The following is an 18,705-nucleotide window of genomic DNA, read 5'->3' on the forward strand; positions in this document are numbered from 1 at the left end:
GTGTGCTCCAAAACCTTGTTCGATTGCATCCTGACCCTTCTCTCTTCCCTCTCCTCCTCTCTCTGTCTGGCGTCCACAGGGGCTATGTCCTGGGGTCCTGCTGGCGGCTCCCTCCCTGCAAGTGTGGGTATGGGTGGGCGGTCTTCATTGCTCCATCTATGAAGCGGGAGTCATTGAGGGCACAGTCATGCCAGAGTATAAGATGCCCAGTGCCTTAGCCAGGCCATCCCACACTCACCCCCAGAACCAGCACACCCCCATAATGCCCCAAATCTCCTCCTGGGGCTTTGCAGCTGACCACCCTGGGACAGCAGACCCAAGCCTCCCACAAGCATCAGCCTGGGTGATCCCAGGTGCCCAGGGCTCCATGTCGTCCTCCCCTGGTGAGAGAGCCAGTGGGCTGGGCAACCGGACCACAGTGCCAGGAGACAGGACCCGTTCCATAGGTTGCTGCAGGGGCCCCTCCTCCTGTCCCTTACTCATTAGCCAGGCCACAAGGTAACATGGGCTTGGCTGGACAAGGCTGGCTGAGGAGAGTGCCCAGGCATGCAGGACGGACAGCAGCCTGGTCTCGGAATGGACAGAGTTCAAGACACAGCCCCCCAAGACCGAGGGGGCTGTTGCCCTGCCCTCCGCAGGATGGTCCCCATTGGCTTTGGGGCTGAGGTGTGGACGCTCTTCGTCCTTTCCGGACCCCTGGTAAGAGGGTGAAGTTGGGGGCGGGTAGGTGGTAAGGCTAGGGGGCGGCTGCTGTCCAGATGTGATGCGGCCTATGCCAGAAGCTGCTCACACCCCTCCCCAGAAACTGCCCACGCTGACCAAGTGCAGGCTGTAGCAGGGGCCACCACCCAGAGCAGGTGACAGACAGCAGGACAGCTGTCCTCAGACAGTGCCTGGGGTGGTCGTGGGGCCTGACCTCGCTCAGCAGCCAGCAGCCCCGACTCCGAAGGGGCAGGCATGTCCTCCTCCAGAAACAAATGGGAAGGCCGGGTCAAATCCCTGGGATGACCAGTGAGACCCATTCATGCAAGAGTCTGCAGGCCCCGCCTTGCCGTTTGCAGGGGGAAGCAGGGGTCACCTACCCATTCTATTTCCAATGGGAAAATTGTTTTAGATACTTTTTTTTCTTCTCACCATAAAGACTAATCAGTACACTCTCCCTACGAAAGTTCCAGACGAAATGGAAAGTTATAAGGACACTTCTCTCTAATCCCACCACCTGGACACAGCCATTACTCAGCCCAGTATGAGGACTGACCAATGATTATGAACAACACCATGGGATTATGAGATGTTTGGGTTCAGCTCTCTGCACTCCGGGCCGGCAGCCGTGTTTTTCGGTGGGTCTCCGGTACGAGCCCCCTTCAGTGTGGGGCTGGGCAGTGCAGGGCCCTTGACCCCGGCCGTTGTCCCCCAGTTTTTGTTCCAGGTGCTGACCTTCATGATCCATGTTGTGAGTTCAGTGTTTTGTGGGCACCTGGGCAAGCTGGAGCTGGCGTCAGTGACCCTCTCGGTGGCCGTGAGTATAGCCAGGCCATGTGGGGATGCCCTATCCTCCCCCCACCCGAGACATAGCAGGAGGGCTGATGGCTGCATTCACAGCTGGGCCTGGGGAGGAGGGGGGCTGGGCCTGTGTCACACAGCAGGTGCAGGCAGGGCCTGGGCAGGAAGGGGATCTCTGGCTCAGCCCCCAGACACCGGGTAGCCCCTGGGTTCCCCTCCTTCGGCCCCCAGCCCCTGACCAGCCCTGTGTTCTCTCCCATGCATGGTTCCAGTTTGTCAATGTCTGTGGAGTTTCCATAGGATTGGGCTTGTCCTCAGCATGTGACACCTTGATGTCCCAGGTAGGTGGGCCTCCGGGAGCCGGGCAGGAGGGCGCCCACTGAAGGCCCTTCAGTGATGCCTGGCTCTGGGAGTCCATCAAACAGGCCCCGGGGACAGCTGCTCCCGGCCTGCCTGCAAGGACCCCAATGCTATCAGGGACTCCACCCATCAGAAAGAGCCTAAGAGCCATGGAGGGAACGGGGTGGAGGCCGTTCCCTGACCTCAGGTGTCAAATACCAGGGTGCACCTGTGGGAACCCTCCCGCCCTTGGGGGCCCACAACCCGGGGGGGCTCAGCTGTCCTGGGGAGGGGGGTCTGGACTCACAGTGGACCTGGCAACCTGGGCTTGGTCCTGGCTGCCACTTAGCAGCATGGAGACTTGACAGATGTTCTCGGAGCTTCCCTTGCTCCAGCTGTAGTTGGGAGAATGAGGCCCTCCTTGGTAGGGGCTTTTGAAGACCTGGGGACAAGGGTAGACAGAGGCTGGCCACAGGGCCTGGCATGGAGCTAGTGCTCGGTAAGTACCGCTGTTGTAATTCTGCGAGCAGGCTGAGCCCAGAGGGGCCCTCTCCAGGCTGTAATCAGGGGATGCCAGAGGCCCGCTCCCCAGGCCTGGCTGGCTGCCAACGATGTCCCAGGTCCATCCCCACAGCACTAGCGCCACTAGGAGGTTGACGCCCTAGCTGGGCTGCCCCATCAGAAAGAGCCTAAGAGCCATGGAGGGAACGGGGTGGAGGCCAGAGGGCAGGTACAGAAGGTGTGGGCAGCCTGACCCAGGACTGAGCTGTTTTGCAGAGCTTCGGCAGCCCCAACAAGAAGCATGTGGGGGTCATTCTGCAAAGGGGGACCCTGGTTCTCCTTCTGTGCTGCTTCCCCTGCTGGGCCCTCTTCCTCAACACCCAGCAGATCCTGCTGCTCTTCCGGCAGGACCCGGCCGTGTCCAGGTACGGCTTGGCATCTGCCAGGACTCCCTAAAAAGGACCACTCCCTAGCACACCCCCACCCCCACCCTGTGCTTCTCTGGGTCTCCAGCAGTCACAGGTGCCCCTTGTAGGGGGAGGTTCCAGGATCCCCAAGTTCCCATCTCTCCCTTCCTGGCATGCTGTTCCAGCTGCGGCCAGCAGGGAGCAGACACGAGGCCAGTTTTAATTTGGGAGGAAAGGAGAAAAGAGAAGGGATTTGCATTTGTGCCCCCACCTGGGAATACCTTGTTTGTTTTGTAGGACGTGCATTTCATTTGCTTCTAGATGGATGAGCTCTCTGCTTCTCCCCACCCCCTCTTATACACCGCATGTGACTTCCAATTGAAGTTCCCCAAGCTTTAGGACCTTGGGCCCTCCCACCCACTCCTGGAACCTTCCTAGAACATAGTAGTGGCACCCTGTGAAGTAGAGGCAAAGGTTCTCCTCAAACCTGGGGTGCCCAGAGTGCTTCTCAGGCAGCCTCCCAGTCCCCGCCCCTGTTGTGGAGGGTACAGCCTGGACAGCTCTGGACCTCCTGGCTCTCTTGCAGACTAACCCAGGAGTACGTGCTGATCTTCATTCCAGCACTTCCGGTAAGTGCCTCTGGCTGGTGAGCCTGGAGGAGGGTGGACTTCCACTCCCTTAGATTCTGGCCATTTGCTCGATCATGCTTTTCCCTGCTCATCCATGCTTTTCCATGCTGTATGCTGGGAAGGCCCGTGAGCCCGCGGCCACTGAGGGCAGCAGAAGGCAAGAGGGGAATCTGGGTCTCCTGCCAGTCCATTTAAGATTGCTCATTTAAGAAGTAGCATGTTTTCTGATTAGAAGACCTTTCATTGGAGAAATCGTGGGAGGCGTGGAAATGAAACATTTTAAATCACCTCTGGTCCTGCCTCCCAGAGAGAATATAGGGTAATCTCTCTTTCCGGGGTTATTTCTGTTCGCTGGACACATGCCTGGTTGGAAAGAGGGTCCGTGTGTGTATCTTGTATTGTAACCTGCTTTTCCCCTTTCCAATACATTGTTAATCTCTGGATATGATTATAAATAGCCTTCCGCATCCATTTCGAAGGCCATGAAGCCCCCTCCAGTGCCACAATGTGTTGACCAGTCCCTTTCTGGTAGGCATTTTGGTTGTTTCCAGTACTCACTATCAAAAAGAAGAGTGTGATAAACACTCTTACAGAAAAATCTTCCTGGGGGTGCCTGGGTGACTCAGTGGGTTAAGCCTCTGCCTTCGGCTCAGGTCATGATCCCAGAGTCCTGGGATCGAGCCCTGGCATCGGGCTCTCTGCTCAGCAGGAAGCCTGCTTCTCCCTCTCTCTCTCTGTCTGCCTCTCTCCCTACTTGTGATCTCCGTCTGTCAAATAAATAAATAAAACCTTAAAAAAAAAAAAAAAAAGAAAGAAAAGAAAAATCTTCCTGAACACCTGTAACGATTTCCTTCAGGTGCTTTATGGAAACTGGAGTTGCTTTGGCAATGGCTAGTCAGTACCCATTCTCCCCGACTAGCAACACTTCACGAGTGCAGAGTATTGTTACTAACATTTTTTTTTCTGATCCGAAATAGTTGTCACAGGCGTTTAATTGCTAATGAACCTTTTTTTTTATGTCTTTATTGATCATTTTGTTCTTCTGTGAACGGTCCGCTCCCTTTGCTTATTTTAGTGGATTCATCTTTTTATTTTTTAAGATTTATTTATTTATTTATTTTAGAGAGGGAAAGGGAGGGAGGAAGGGGCAGAGGGAGAGAGGGAATCTCAAGCAGACCATCCCCCACCCCTGCAGAGCACAGAGCCCGACACAGGCTTTGATCTCACGACCCTGAGATCATGATCTGAGCAGAAACAGGAGTGCAATGCTTAATGGACCGAGCTACCCAGGAGCCCCTGGGTCAAACTTTTTCTACTTATTATAACTCTTGTTAACTAATAACCCTTTGTCCTATATGGCACACACTTTTTTCATTTTTTAAGCTTGTCACTCGCCTTTTAATTTTTTAGTATTTTTGGACTAAAGAATTTCTAATGTATACATAACAGATCCATAACCTTCTTTTTTATGGGGTCTTTGATGAGTTTAAAAACACTTACTCCCCTGTCATTGCAAGATTATATAAACATTTGCCTCTGTGTGGTCTTTGAGCCTTCCTATGATTTTTATTCTTATCCTTAAGGCTCTACTCTAGCTAATAAACTTTAACTAGAACTCATGATTGCTTATTCTCTCCTTTCTCTATTAATTTATTAAATACCAGCTAAGCAGGGCATCTAGTCAAGTCAGTTTCTGAGATTTCTGGCCGGCCCCAGTGGTCGGTATGTCTGCTCAGGAATCCACTGCTACCCTCTTTGATTTGTTGAGGCTTAGTGAGACACATGACTGGCAGGAGATGGTGGGTCAGGGATGGCGTCCTTGGAACCACAGCACTTCTTTGGCATCTTGCCAGACAGGGCCAGCAGGGCTGGGCTAGGGGAAAACAACCTATAACGTTATCACTGTAGCAACTCCTTTATCGAATAAAGCAAGTCCCTCCCATAAAATGTTACTGTAAAATTGACCAGTAAAGCAATAATAAAAGTGCCAAGTATCATTTACATAATGCTTACCTAACACTTGGCATGCTTAAACGTGCCATATACTGTTTTGTGAGCATCTGACGTTATTATTAACTTCACATATATATGTAGAGATGAATATGCAGTATTCACAGAGATGATTATGCCCATCGTAGATGAAGAAACTGAGGCCCAGAGAGGTTAAGCAACTTGCTTAAGATCACACAGCTCATGAGAAAGCAGAGCCAGCACTTGAACGCAGGCAATCTAGCTCTGGCTCCTTGCTCTTAAGCACTGGGCTATACTGAAGTGAACCAGAGGCCTAAGGGAAGGGGTAGGGCAGGAGGGCACAGGCCCAGGGCCAGGCTTTGACAGAGGACAGAAGAGGGGCAGGGACAGAGCCCCCAGCACACATGCCCTCTCTGTCCTCCTGCCACCCTGTGGGGACTTGAGCCTACTCAACCGGAACTACTGACGGCCACCCTGCTCAGCCCCCCTCTCACTCCCTACCAGCCCAAGACCACTCCCCCCAGATTATTGTTTTCAGCAGCCGGAGCCAGGCTCAAGGGTGGTCACAGTCTGTGTATCAGGGCTCTGCTGGGTGCCTACCTGGGTGGCCTACCTGAGCTGATGGATAGTCAGGGTCAGCAGCCAGGAGCTCTCTGCCAGGTGCTCAGCCTCTTAAACAAGCCTGCGGAGCTGTGCTCTCTGTTGGAGCCAACCCTCCCTCCCTATCTGTCCCTCCCTACAACCAAGCAGGAGCCCCGAGGGGGCCTCTATCCTCCTAAGCAGGGCCAGAGCACCCAAGATGGCTCAGCGGGCTTCAGCCCACCCCAGGGGGCCCCAGGCACACTTTGGTGAAGTAAGAGCACCATACTCAGGTATCAAAGAAATTCCTATTGGTGGTCATCTCGTGCTTTGATATAGTCATTGTTTATCTGTGTGTCTGGTTTTTTGTTTTGTTTTGTTTTTATTTTACACAGGCATTTTTCCTTTATGTCCTGCTGGCAAAATATTTGCAAAATCAGGTACAGTTCTCTAGCTAGAGGGGCGACCCCTGGTCCCAGCACACTGCCCCATTCCAGTGGGAAGGGGTGCCTGGGGCTTTTCTACACGATCTCTGAGACTGATCAAGGCCTAGCAAGGAGCTGCATGGTCCCGGCCTCTTTCCAACCCCGGGGATAAGCCTGGGCTGGGCCACACCCCTCGCCCCTGCCCCCCACCCCCTTCATTTATTTCAGGGAATCGTCTGGCCCCAAGTCTTCAGTGGCATTGTGGGCAACTGCATCAATGGCTTGGCCAACTACATCCTGGTTTCCATGCTGAGACTGGGGGTCAGGTGAGCTCCGGTACTGGGGGGCTTCAGGGGCCCCATCAGGGACCACTGTTCCCCAGGCACCCCACCCCTGAGTGGGGCGGATCGGTCACCATCCTCACCTCACCAGAACCATAGGGGCTGCCTCAGTCATCCAGAAGTGGGGTGTCCCCAAGTGAGGAATTGGGGGTCCTACTGGTCCCTCAGATTCTGGGGGACTCTCCACCAAGGAGAGGGGGAGAGGAGCCCTCTTCATCCATGCCCCAGCCCACCAGGAAAGGCCGAGAGTGGGGACTTGCCTCGGTGACTCCAGGGACTCTGTCATCATGGTGCCTACGGCACTAGAGGGTCCTGTGGCCGATCCCGGGATGGGGGTGCTAGCTGAGCCATGCCTGGGCCCCCTTCCCCTCCATGCTGTCTTCAGCAGGGGAGCCCCAACCCCTAGGACCAGAGTCGGACATTAGCCCTAGCCCTGCTCTCTCTCCTTTCCCAGGGGCTCTGCTTTCGCCAGCACTCTCTCCTTCTTCGTGCAGACCATCTTCCTCTTTCTCTACATTGTGCTGAAGAAGCTGCACCTGGAGACATGGGCAGGTGCAGGGGGCTGCCCTGCCTTTGGGGGGCTGAGCAGACAAGCAGCAGGCAGGACCCTGGCATGGGTCCAGGGTGTGCATTTGGCAGGGGGACAGAAGACCCGGTTAGAGCCCCGTTGGAGGGACCCTATCTTCGGGCTTGCCTCCATTTCCCCTCAGGGTCTCCTTCCCTTTTGCTCTACCCCTCAGGACCCCGCCCCATCAAATGTGACATGGTACAGAGCCCTGCTTGGGACAGCCCCAGGGTGCTTTCTGGCCTGCTCCCTGATGTCAGGGTGAGGACACAGGGGAAATTCTAGGTGTCAGCAGCAGGCCCAGCACCCGACATTTCTGACCCCATTTAAACTTCATGACACCTTATTATCCCCATTTTATTTACACAGAGGAAACAGAGTGAGTTTAAATGATTTGCCCAAAATGCCAGAGACAACACATGGTGGGGCCGGACTCGAACCTGTGGCTCTCTGAGCTTTCCTGCCTCCTGAAACCTAACTCTGCAGACCATAGGGTCCTCTTCCAGGCATTTCAAAACCAGCTCTGTGGCTGGGGCCTCAGTCACCGGGCAGGGAGTCTGGGATGCACCCCCCTCCCCACCTCACTGTCCATGTCTACACAGCCCTATCTGCCCTGAGAATCCTTTCAGCAACCTTGACCTCATGCCATCCTCCCAAAAACCCTTCCAGAGAGGCAGGGCAAAGACAACTCAGATTTTCAGATGAGGAAATGGAGCCCCGAAAGGGCAGGGTAGTTGCCCAAGATCCCGCCGTGGTGTAGCAGGCAGAGTGGGGACTGTCACCGTGACCGAGGCTCCCATCCCAAGCCTCCCCGTGGTGCCCCTTGTGTGAGCAGGTGCCCCGCCCTGCATCGTCCTCCCGCACCACAGGGTGACCGGCTGGCACACCCCATGCAGAATGCGAAGTGCCTACACCTGCTGAGCTAAGCCAGGAGTGGGTGAAGCCAGAGAGCCGGAGGCCTGCAGTGGCGGGGGGGGGGGGGGGCTGCAGTGAGCGGGCATGCGCCTTGGCTCCTGGCCCACCCCCTAATGGGGGCTTCTGTTCCTAGGCTGGTCCAGCCAGTGTCTGCAGGACTGGGGCCCCTTCTTCTCTCTGGCGATTCCCAGCATGCTCATGGTGTGCATCGAGTGGTGGGCCTACGAGATCGGGAGCTTCCTCATGGGTAAGTGGACGAGCATGGCTCAGAGAACCGTGTGCGCATCTCTGAAACCTCCTCCGCAAGCGGGCAGTTCAGCAGCCTGGCCCAGGCTGGGCCTGTGGCTCTCTCATCCCCCTATGAGGTCGTGAGCTCCCTCAAGGCAGGCCTTAGCCTTTCATGTCAGGACCCCAGCACCACCCAGCAAAGGCCTAGAACCCAGCAGGTGCCTGGGGCTAGGTGGTTGAGTCTCTGAGGAAGCAAGGGACTGAACCAGCTGGGGTGTGACGTGTGTGTTCTCATCAAAACACCCAGGGTGGCGTCCATACACCCTGAGAATCAGGCCCGTGCAAGAATGGCCCAGGGAAACCTTCTGGGCTAGTCCTTGCCCCCCATTTAGACAGGTAAACTGAGTTCCAAGAACAAGAAACTGTCCAGAGTCGCACAGAGCTGCACAGTGGCAGGGCTGGGACCCAAGCTCGGCTCTCCTGACCTTGGCCCAGGTCTCTTTCTCTTACTCGCCATGCTGAGGTACAACAAGGACTGGAAAGTCAAACCATACAGGCAACAGCCTCCAGAAAATTCCACTGGGATTTTCCTGGAAGGTTGAAGGCCAGGAAGGAACATCTTCCATTGCAAATCAGCCCTTGGAAATCATTTGGCCGTCAGCGTCCAAATCCTGATCTCTTAGAGGTCCCCAGGACTGGGTGCTGACTGTGTGCCCCCCACCCCTGTTCCCCCCCACTCCCCCCTGCAGGCCTGATCAGCGTGCTGGACCTCTCTGGCCAAGCCATACTCTACGAGTTGGCCACCGTAGTCTACATGGTGAGTCTCTTCTGGGGCCACACCCTCCATGCTGGCCTGGCCCCCTTGATGGCCTGGGGTGTCACAAAAGAGGGGCGGGCCGTCACCCTAAGGTCCATCTCTGTCCTGAGGGACCCTCCTGGACCCTCTGTGCCCATTCAGGTCTGGAACCTGCTGGGCCAGCTGCTCCACAGGTGGTAATACTGAACTAAAAGTGTGGTGTTAGAATTTTTTTAAATCATCACCATTTAACAATGGGGGAAATTTCACATGGTAAAATTTTTGCATTCTCTTGAAAAATGGAACATTCCATTTAGCGGTGGGCCCACACTCCCGGCATTCCCCAGTCAGCGAGAGCTGGGTGATGGCATTCCCTCATTGTGCTGGTGGCAGGGGCAGGGGACCTCCCTGTTCCCCACCACAGTCCCCATAGCTCTCCCACAGTGACGTGAGTTGTCCCTTGTCACTCAGGTGTGTATCTGCCAGCCTCCTGGGGACAGGCAGTCTGTGACCCTGGGCTTAAGGAAATGACTCACAAAAGTCTCTACACTTACAGCACTCATGTATAAGGGGCTTTATTTTACAAATGGTTTCCACAAAACTTGGTTTTTCTGGCATACCTAAGACCACAGCTGCCTCTGAAAAATGTGTTTACTCACGAGTCGCCTTGTGACATCTTCTGGAGAGGGTGGGGACGGCTGGCTGGCTCAGGGCATCCCCAGTCCCTCTCCCCCACCGCAGCCAGACAGCCCTCTCTACTCATGCCGCCTCCCAGGGACCCGTCCTGTCTTCTTTCTCTTCTCCCTCTTGGCCTGGATTGGAGGGTGGGAGGGGCGCTCCACCCCAGCCCTGGCCTCTCCCTGGCTCAGGACCCACCCACCCCATTCAGGTTGGCTCCACTGACCGCCCCTTGTTACCTGTGATCCCAGATTCCCCTGGGGCTCAGCAACGCGGTCTGTGTCCGGGTGGGGATGGCCCTGGGAGCCGCAGACACTGCCCAAGCTAAGCGGTCAGCCATCTCCGGCATGCTTTGCACAGGTGGGTAGAGTCCTCTGGTGGTAGCAGGGAAGGGTCTTGGAAAGTTGGAGCCCTGGAGCAAGGGAGAAACCAGCCCCACTGGGCCCCCAGAGAACCCCTCCGGGGCTGAGTTGACACAACCTTTCCAGCCCTTACCTTAGTGTGTGACCATGTGAAGTCCCTTCCTCCCCAGGCTTCTCCCTCCAGCTGTCCTGGGCCCTTTTGCAAATTTGCTCTCCCAGCACCCCCAGGAGCTTGGGGGCCTGCCCACCCCCCCACCCCCGCCCCGGGCTGAGCCAATCTGTCCTCCTTCTGGCTTTTGTGGAGAGTGGCGGTTCTCAGATTTTCGGCTGCATTAGAATCGGCCTGACGGCTGTGTCAGTCCACACACCACTGGGCTTTCCCCCACAGTTTCTGACCCAGGAAGGGGGGCCCAAGAACCCACATTGTGAACAAGTTACCAGGGGATGCGGAAGCCGCTGGTCCAGAAAGCCCACTTGGAGAACCAGAAGAGGAAGGACAGTCCCTCCCTTGTCCTGCCTTGAGGGGTCCTCAGCTGGGCTCCTACGGCGATTGGGGTTGGGGTGGGGTGGGGTGCTTGGGGTGGGGGTAGGGTGGGGTGCTCGGGGACAAATGTACTTCCTTTTGTCTCTTCCAGTTGGGACCTCGCTGGTTGTGGCCGTACTGCTGAGCCTCCTGAAAAACAAACTGGGGCATATTTTTACAAATGATGAGTAGGTAATCAGTTCTTTTCACTCACTTCTGGGAAATGCCAGAGTGACTGGCGGCTGGCCCTCAGGGTCGCATGGCCGACTGGGTCCAGAGGAAGCGGGACTAGACCAGACTTTGCTCTCACTGGGAGGAAGCTAGTTAGCAGCTGGCTCTGCTTCTGTCCCCAGACGGCGGCGTCTGTCACCTACTTGGACACGATGCTGACCGGAGGGCGGTAGGAAAGTGGGAGGGATCGCTCTTCTGGAGTTTAAGAACACAGACACACATGCAGAAACTCAGCACCAGGAATGTCAGGTTCATCTGGGGCCATTTCTTCTCTCCCGATCCTTTTCAGGAGGTGGTGGAACAGAGGGGAGATAAGAACATGGTCATGCCCTAGATCTCCTCACGAATGTTCTCCCCTGTGTCTTCTGCAGAGAAGTCATGGCACTGGTGAACAAGGTCCTGCCGGTCTATATCGTCTTTCAGCTGTTTGAGGCCGTCTGTGTAAGTACTGCCCTGGTGGGAAGCCGACCCCCCAGTCCAAGTCCAAGTTCATGGGCGCTCCCTGAGGCCTCCATGGGATGCCAGGATTAACTCACTGAAACAGGTAAAGGGCTAACTGTATATAGTAAATGCCCAAAACCTTGGCTTGGATTAATTCTATTGTTATTCAAAACAATGACGACTCTTCCCTTCAGTCTTCCATCAAGTCAAAACACAATGGAGATTAGCGAGAAAGATTGCACCAGCATTAACTCCTCCACCCTGTTCTGGAGCAAAGGGACCTGAGAGGGAGGGAGTCATCCCAGAGTACTGAGGGACCCGAGTTTTCTGCATCTCTGAGTGCTACAAGACGGGTCTCATTTAGTGCAGATCAGAATGACATGAATTTTTAAGAGCATCACATTTGAAAAAAAAAAAAAAAGAAAACACTAATGTCTCCTTTTAGAAGCAGAATTTGGAACCCTGTATCTTCTACCTCACATCTTGAGTTCTTTTAGCCTGTGGCTTTGTTACTCATTTGAGTAGTCTGTGTGTGTGGATTCCTTTAAGATACTTGTATAGAATCAGATCTTCTGGGAATCAAGAGTTTTTTCCCCCTTTCCACGTGGCTGGAACTTGACTCCAGTATGAGGGATACACACAGAGCTTCTCTATGCCTTGCTCCAAACGTTAGGGCAAAAGGGTTCAATCTTTCAGCTTGAAATGTTATCTGTAGGATTTTTATAAATGCCCTTCATCAGGCTGAGGAAGATCTAGTCTGATAAAACATTTTCTCATGAATGGTGTTGGGATTTTCTAGAATGCCCTTCCTGTGTCTATGGAGATAATCAAGTGACTTTTGTCCCTTGTCAATATGATAGAATCACATTAATTGATTTTTTTTAATTTTTTATTTTTTATAAACATATATTTTTATCACCAGGGGTACAGGTCTGTGAATCACCAGGTTTACACACTTCACAGCACTCACCAAAGCACATACCCTCCCCAATGTCCATAATCCCACCCCCTTCTCCCAAACCCCCTCCCCCAGCAACCCTCAGTTTGTTTTGTGAGATTAAGAGTCTCTTATGGTTTGTCTCCTCCCAATCCCAAATTGTTTCATTTATTCTTTTCCGACCCCCCAAGCCCCCCACGTTGCATCTCAACTTCCTCATATCAGGGAGATCATATGATAGTTGTCGTTCTCTGATTGACTTGTTTTGCTAAGCATAATACCATCTAGTTCCATCCACGTCATCTCAAATGGCAAGATTTCATTTCTTTTGATGGCTGCATAGTATTTCATTATATATGTATATATACACACACACACACACACACACACACATACATACCACATCTTCTTTATCCATTCATCTGTTGATGGACATCTAGGTTCTTTCCATAGTTTGGCTACTGTGGACATTGCTGCTGTAAACATTTGGGTGCACATGCCCCTTCGGATCACTACATTTGTATCTTTAGGGTAAATACCCAGTAGTGCCCTTGCTGGGTCATAGGGTAGCTCTATTTTCAACTTTTTGAGGAACCTCCATGCTGTTTTCCAGAGTGGCTGCACCAGCTTGCATTCCCACCAACAGTGTAGGAGGGTTCCCCTTTCTCCGCATCCTCACCAGCATCTGTAATTTCCTGACTTGTTAATTTTATAGGCTCTCAGTATGAGGCCTTCCTTCTTTTTGGATCTAGGCATTTAAAGTTACACATCTCTAAGCACTGCATTAGTGGCATCTAATTCATTGGCTATGTTGTTTTACTTTGCATTCCAGCTATCTTACAATTTCTCCTGTTCTTTACTCTTTGACCCACAGGTTTAGAAACGTATTAACTTCCAAGAAAAAAAAGAACCACAGAAGTGTGTGTTACCTTCCAGTATTGGGGGTCTTCCCAGATTTCTTTCTTTGTCGGTGTCTCTAATTTAATTGTCGTGTGCTCTGGCACAGACCCATCCCGGAGAATGTCGCATGTGTGACCTTTTCCCATGGCCTGTTGTTTTATTTGGGAATTTACTGGGGGGCTTCTGTGACTTCCATCTCCTCTACAACCTGCAGCTATCTCGCAACTCAGTTTGGTTTTCTGGGTTTGTTTTTTCTCCCTTCAATTTTAGGCTTAGCTTCCTTGGCGCTGGAGAGGAGGGGACAGGAGGTAGTGGCAGCGGGCCCTGGCCCGCCTTATGTGCTGGGCACTGGAGACTATCCATGTAATTCAAAATGCTCTAAAGGGCTTCGCAGGCTTGGCACTATAACATTTCAGATGGATAATTCCTTGTTGTAAACCTCCTTTAGCAGCATCCCTGGTCTCAACCCAGTAGGTTCCAGTCACACACCCCTCTCCACCATCCCACACCATCTCCAGACATTGCCAAATGTCCCCTAGAGCCCAACACTGAGAAATACTTGTGTAGACCACATCATTCATCATTTGGGAGGAGTCTTTTTCTAACCCCAAAATACCCTCTATGTCACAATAGATAAAACATGAGTAACCCAAAGGCCTCATTTCCAAGTTCAAGAGGTACTGTCTCGCCTCCTGCACACATTGCCTCTTTGCTCAAAGTGTACCAAACAAACCACAGAAACCGGCACATCCTTTATACTTACGGGAAAGAAAAAGAACCAAGTGTCTGTGCTTCAGACACATCAGACGGAACATGAACCGTGGCTGTAGTCCTTCGTGCACTAGGTCAGGGATCAGGCTGGGAGGAGGAGCCTAGAAAGATAAAGCTGAGCTAGTATTTCCCCAGAGGAGTTTCTATAACAGGGGACACATTTGCTCGCCCCGTGTGGTTTCCAGAATCAGGCCCCCCACCCCAAAGATACCTCTCCACATCCAAATCCCCAGGCCCGTGAAGGTCAGGTGGCAGGAGGGACTTTGCAGACGGGATCTCGTGAAGAAGGATCTAGAGCTGGGGCAGATGGTCTCGGATTATCCAGAGCGTAATCACGAGGGTTCTCATAAGTGAGAGAGGGAGGCCCAGAGGCAGAAGGAAGACGTTAGCCAGACACATGTGGTGGTGTCACCGCTGTCTGCGGGCCAAGAGTCAAGGAATGCAGGGAAGCCTCTCAAAGCTGCAAAGGGCAGGGACACGGATTCTCTCCTCCGGCCTCCAGGAGGAACCTGCCCTGCCTTTAGCGCAGCAAGACCCATTTCGGACTCATAATCTCCAGAGCCGGGAAACCGTGCCTGTGCCTTGTTCCACGTTGCTGATTTACTGGAATTTGCCACAGCAGCAGTGGGAAGGCCACCTGGCACAACTCCATGAGCACAACTCTATATGACATTGGTCCTGTTTCCTGGACCGGCTGGTGGTTGGTTACCGGCCCTACCTTGATTTTCTAGAGAGGTGGTCACGGTGTGCAGATGAAGATGGGTGGGGGTGACTGGCCCCGACTCGGTCTCCCCACAGGAGGGAACGAGAGCACTGTCCCAGGGCTGGCTGAAAGCAGGCCTTGCGACGGGAGTGGCTTAGAAGGGAGCCCATGGCAGGAGACCTGCCATCAGTCTCCCGCCCCTCTCTGCCTCCCCTCCCAGTGCGTGTACGGTGGAGTCCTGAGAGGGACCGGCAAGCAGGCCTTCGGAGCCATTGTGAATGCCATCATGTACTATGTCATCGGTCTGCCCGTGGGCATCGTGCTGACCTTTGTAGTCAGAATGAGAATCATGGGTATGTGCTGCCAGGGAAAGTCAGAACAGGGCTGGGGGGCCCTCGGACGCTCTGTCCCCATGGCTTCTTGTCTCCCGCAGGCCTCTGGCTGGGCATGCTGGTTTGTGGCCTCCTGGGCGCTGTTGCCTTTGCTGTCTACACCGCCCGGATGGACTGGAAGCTTGCAGCAGAGGAGGTGAGCGAGCAGTGGGCCCTGGCCTGGCCAAGTGTGCAGACTGACTGCTCCCCCAAAGTGCTCAGGGCACATGGGGGAGCAGCGATCTGGTGGGATGGGGGCACGGAGAGGCCGCCTCGGCCTCCACATCCGCTCCCGTCGCTGCGGGGGGACCCCAGACGGTGCCAGGGAGCTCTCCAACCACAAGGAGAAGTGCACACACCAAAACCCTTCCTTAGCCAGCCCAAGGTGCTGGAAACCCGAACAAAAACAAAGAGCTCAGTCAAACAAGGCTGAACCCAGACAAGTCCCTGAGCGTGTGGCCCCAGCCGAAGGCAGACGCGTAACCAACGGAGCCACCCAGGCACCCCAAGATTACCGTGTGTTAAGGAAGGGCGCTGGCAAGGCCAGTGGTGATCAGGAGGCCGACCCAGGCGAGCTCTTGCTTTCGTAGGCTCAGAAACATGCGGGGCTGCTGCCGCAGAGCCCTGACAGCACGGTGACCGTGGCGACCACGGCCCCCCAACCCGGGCCTGCGAAAGCCGTCACGTCTTCAGGTAATGCGCGGAACAGGTTGGCGGGGCACACACCTGCCGGGGGCACACCGTTCTGGGCAGCCTTGCATCTGGACCCCGGGCCAAGCGGGGACTGTGCAAGCCCAGCCCGCTGTTCCCTCTCTTGGTACGGATGTCCCCTCCTAAATACTGAGGAGACGCTACTATCGATGGATTAAGGGGCCCTGTGTGAGCTACTTCACATCCACAGCCCCGTGTGGTCATGACTATGGCCACGTTCTCAGATGAGGAAGAAGGGCTGAAAGCTTAGGCCTCTTCCCCATGTTCCCGCTACTGGAACAGGTGAGATCATCATTGCAGGGGCCAGTCAGACCCTAGAGCATGTTCTCCTCCCTGAAGGTCATATCCTGGCCCATAGCAGTTCGTCTCGGCAGGTTAGCCTGGCTGGACCACCTTGCGGACAGGGAGCGGGGGGCACCTTCCCCTGCCCATCTCTCTGTGCCCCATCGGATAGGCGGGCACCCCTGGTTTATATCCAGTGTCTCTGTGATGAAGAGGCGGCCTAGGTTCGAGGCCCAGGTGCCCTCCTAGCTCAGGCAGGCGTGGAGTGTGGGGCGTGTGTGTACACAGCCCAGAGGCCTCACTTATCTCCGTGATCTCTTGGCATCCTGGGCTCTGCGTTCAGCAGCACAGTAGGGGGGCAGTGGACCGAACTCGGGCAGCTTAGAGTGTGGCGAAGAGACCACGGTCAGGTCCAACCAGGCATTTGCGCTCTGAAGACATGTGAACGTCACGCTCAGCACGTGATCATGAGGCCGGGCTTGGATAGGAACCCCTTTAATGTGATTTTAGCAGTAGCTTTCCCTATGTGGCAAACTCACATGGCGAGAGGTTTTCCCACTTAACCACATCATTTCCTCCTCTGATCCTGCTCTGGAGTAGATGAGGCCCATTCCTCTATGTTCAGGCACCGAGGCTGATTTATTACACCCAGTGTAATGCTCACAGCCAGGCCTCCTGGTTCTAAGGCCGCTGCTCTCCCCCAGCCCCCCAGCTTCCCAGTCCCATTGAGTTGGCTCCTGTTGCCTCTGCAGTGGCTATGGGGAACTCCCCCGGCATCACTCTGGTGATGTATTCGAGGCCCGAGGGCCATGTGGACCTCTTCGGGACCGCGGAAGTAGCCCGAGCCCCGTCGGCCCCAGCCAGCCCCCTGTCGATGAAACAGCTGCTCGTCCGCCGTGGGGCTGCCCTGGGGGCAGTGTCAGCCATGCTGATGGTGGGCCTGGTCATCAGGTTCCTGACCACCAGACACTAGCCATGCGGCTTGGAGCCAAAAAGGGAGCCAAGAGCGGCTGCCCCCCACCCCCACCCCCTGCCGCCCACATCTGCCTGCAAAAGCAACCAATCTGGTGTGGGGGTTGGGGCAGCTTGGACCACAGCTCCGAAAACCAGCCGCGGCCAGCGGCTCGTGTGACAGTTTTCTCCAGTCTGCTCCTGATGAAGCCATCTACCCACCCGAGAGAGAGCTGGGGCTGCTGCTAGGGGTCGGTCATGTACAAGGCTTCCAACTGGGAGATTTCCAATCAAAACACAATCACGAAACACAGTCACCCAATTAAAAAGTACGTTATTTTCTAGGAGACTCTGGTGCCCGGGTCTGTTCACAAAGCCTTTGTGGCATGCCGAGACTGGGGCCAGTGGACCCCGTGCATCTCTGTCCCACACACCCTGGCAGATCTGGGCGCCAGAAAACCCAGACAAGGCAGGTGGCTGTCCACAGACCCTCCTTTGCCTTTCCGCTGACCCTCTGTTCTATCAGCATCGCGCTGATCACAGACCTTGAGAAGCACTTGCTCTTAGGGCAGGGACGGGGTACAGATGAGAGCAGCCGGACTCAGATGGCCAGGCCATGTGGCCTCGGGTGGAAGACAGTGCCGACCCCAATTCTAGGATGCTTCTCCTGGAGGCCTGGGACTGCCGAACGTTTTCAGGCTCCGTGTGCCTCCGAAGTGGAGGGTGGTCTGGCCTCCCCTGCCACACACAGACCCTTCCAATCAGGAGCTGTAAACACACTCACAAATAAAATGAATTTATTGATCAGAGCCAATAGAAAAACCAAAAAGGAAGCAGAGACCATAATCCCAGTTTGCAAGAGTCACTGTGAACTCGTGTTGTTGGACCCGGTGACACTCCAGGCCTCCCACTTCCCAGAAGGTGGAGATCCTCCTTGTCTGGGGGATACACATACCTTAGTGAGCTGCTGGCAAGCCAAGGAAGTGACTGGGAACCAACCGAACACAGAAAAGTAATGTCGCCGTTTCCTTAAATGTGTTCTAAGGTTATGAAGTGTTCAGAGCAAAGGGTTCCCTGCCCAAGTAAGTTTGGGAAACAACCCAGGCCAGCACCGCAGATGTTCTACAGGCCGAAGACCCTCTAATATGGCTGCTTCCCAAATTCTGGTAGACAGAATGGGAGGCGGGATCAACTTTTGTGTAAAACCTCATGGGATTAGTGTTCTGGGTGGAGGTTTAGGAAACGCTTGTTTTAGATTAGCAAATGGGGATACGAGGGTAGAGCTGGAAAAAACGTATTTACTACACAGGTATTTTAAAAAATAAAAAGCCATAGGGGTGCCTAGGTGGTGCATTCTGTTGAGCGTCCAGCTCTCGATTTCTGCCCGGGTCACGATCTCAGGGTGGTGAGATCCAGCCCCGTGTTGGCTCTGTGCTCTGCAAGGTGTCTGCTGGAGAATCTCTTTCTTAAGCTCCCTCAGCCCCTCCCCCACAGCCCTCCCTCCCTTAAAAAGTAAAGCCTGAGAAAATCTTGGCTAAGAATTTGAGGAAGCAGGACTTAAAGTTGATAATTACCACCTCTGATAGATAAAGGCAAAAAAAGGATTAGTTGGGTGGGGGGAACTTAGGGCCCAAGAATTGTCTCC

General features: G+C 54.2%; 1 protein-coding gene across 7 annotated transcripts in view; it reads left to right on the plus strand.

The window, feature by feature from the left end:
* The first annotated feature begins 511 nt into the window (after positions 1-511).
* Positions 512-18,705, plus strand: part of SLC47A2 (solute carrier family 47 member 2) — a 30,223-nt gene continuing 12,029 nt past the window's right edge. For 2 of the 7 annotated variants that reach the window (XM_059147763.1, XM_059147762.1), the window contains exons 1-16: positions 512-699; positions 1,418-1,519; positions 1,776-1,844; positions 2,620-2,768; positions 3,337-3,379; positions 6,325-6,369; positions 6,583-6,680; positions 7,150-7,247; positions 8,309-8,422; positions 9,153-9,220; positions 10,129-10,237; positions 10,875-10,950; positions 11,365-11,434; positions 14,966-15,098; positions 15,179-15,273; positions 15,707-15,809. In XM_059147763.1, the coding sequence (XP_059003746.1) occupies positions 547-699; positions 1,418-1,519; positions 1,776-1,844; positions 2,620-2,768; positions 3,337-3,379; positions 6,325-6,369; positions 6,583-6,680; positions 7,150-7,247; positions 8,309-8,422; positions 9,153-9,220; positions 10,129-10,237; positions 10,875-10,950; positions 11,365-11,434; positions 14,966-15,098; positions 15,179-15,273; positions 15,707-15,809 (1,525 nt within the window). In that variant the 5' untranslated portion in view covers positions 512-546. Of the gene's footprint in view, positions 700-1,417; positions 1,520-1,775; positions 1,845-2,619; positions 2,769-3,336; positions 3,380-6,324; positions 6,370-6,582; positions 6,681-7,149; positions 7,248-8,308; positions 8,423-9,152; positions 9,221-10,128; positions 10,238-10,874; positions 10,951-11,364; positions 11,435-14,965; positions 15,099-15,178; positions 15,274-15,706; positions 15,810-16,861; positions 18,402-18,705 lie in introns of those variants that run through there. The other 5 variants (XM_059147766.1, XM_059147765.1, XM_059147767.1 and 2 more) reach the window with 3 other exon arrangements.

This window comes from Mustela lutreola, chromosome 15, assembly GCF_030435805.1.
Source record: "Mustela lutreola isolate mMusLut2 chromosome 15, mMusLut2.pri, whole genome shotgun sequence".
Lineage (NCBI taxonomy): Eukaryota > Metazoa > Chordata > Mammalia > Carnivora > Mustelidae > Mustela > Mustela lutreola.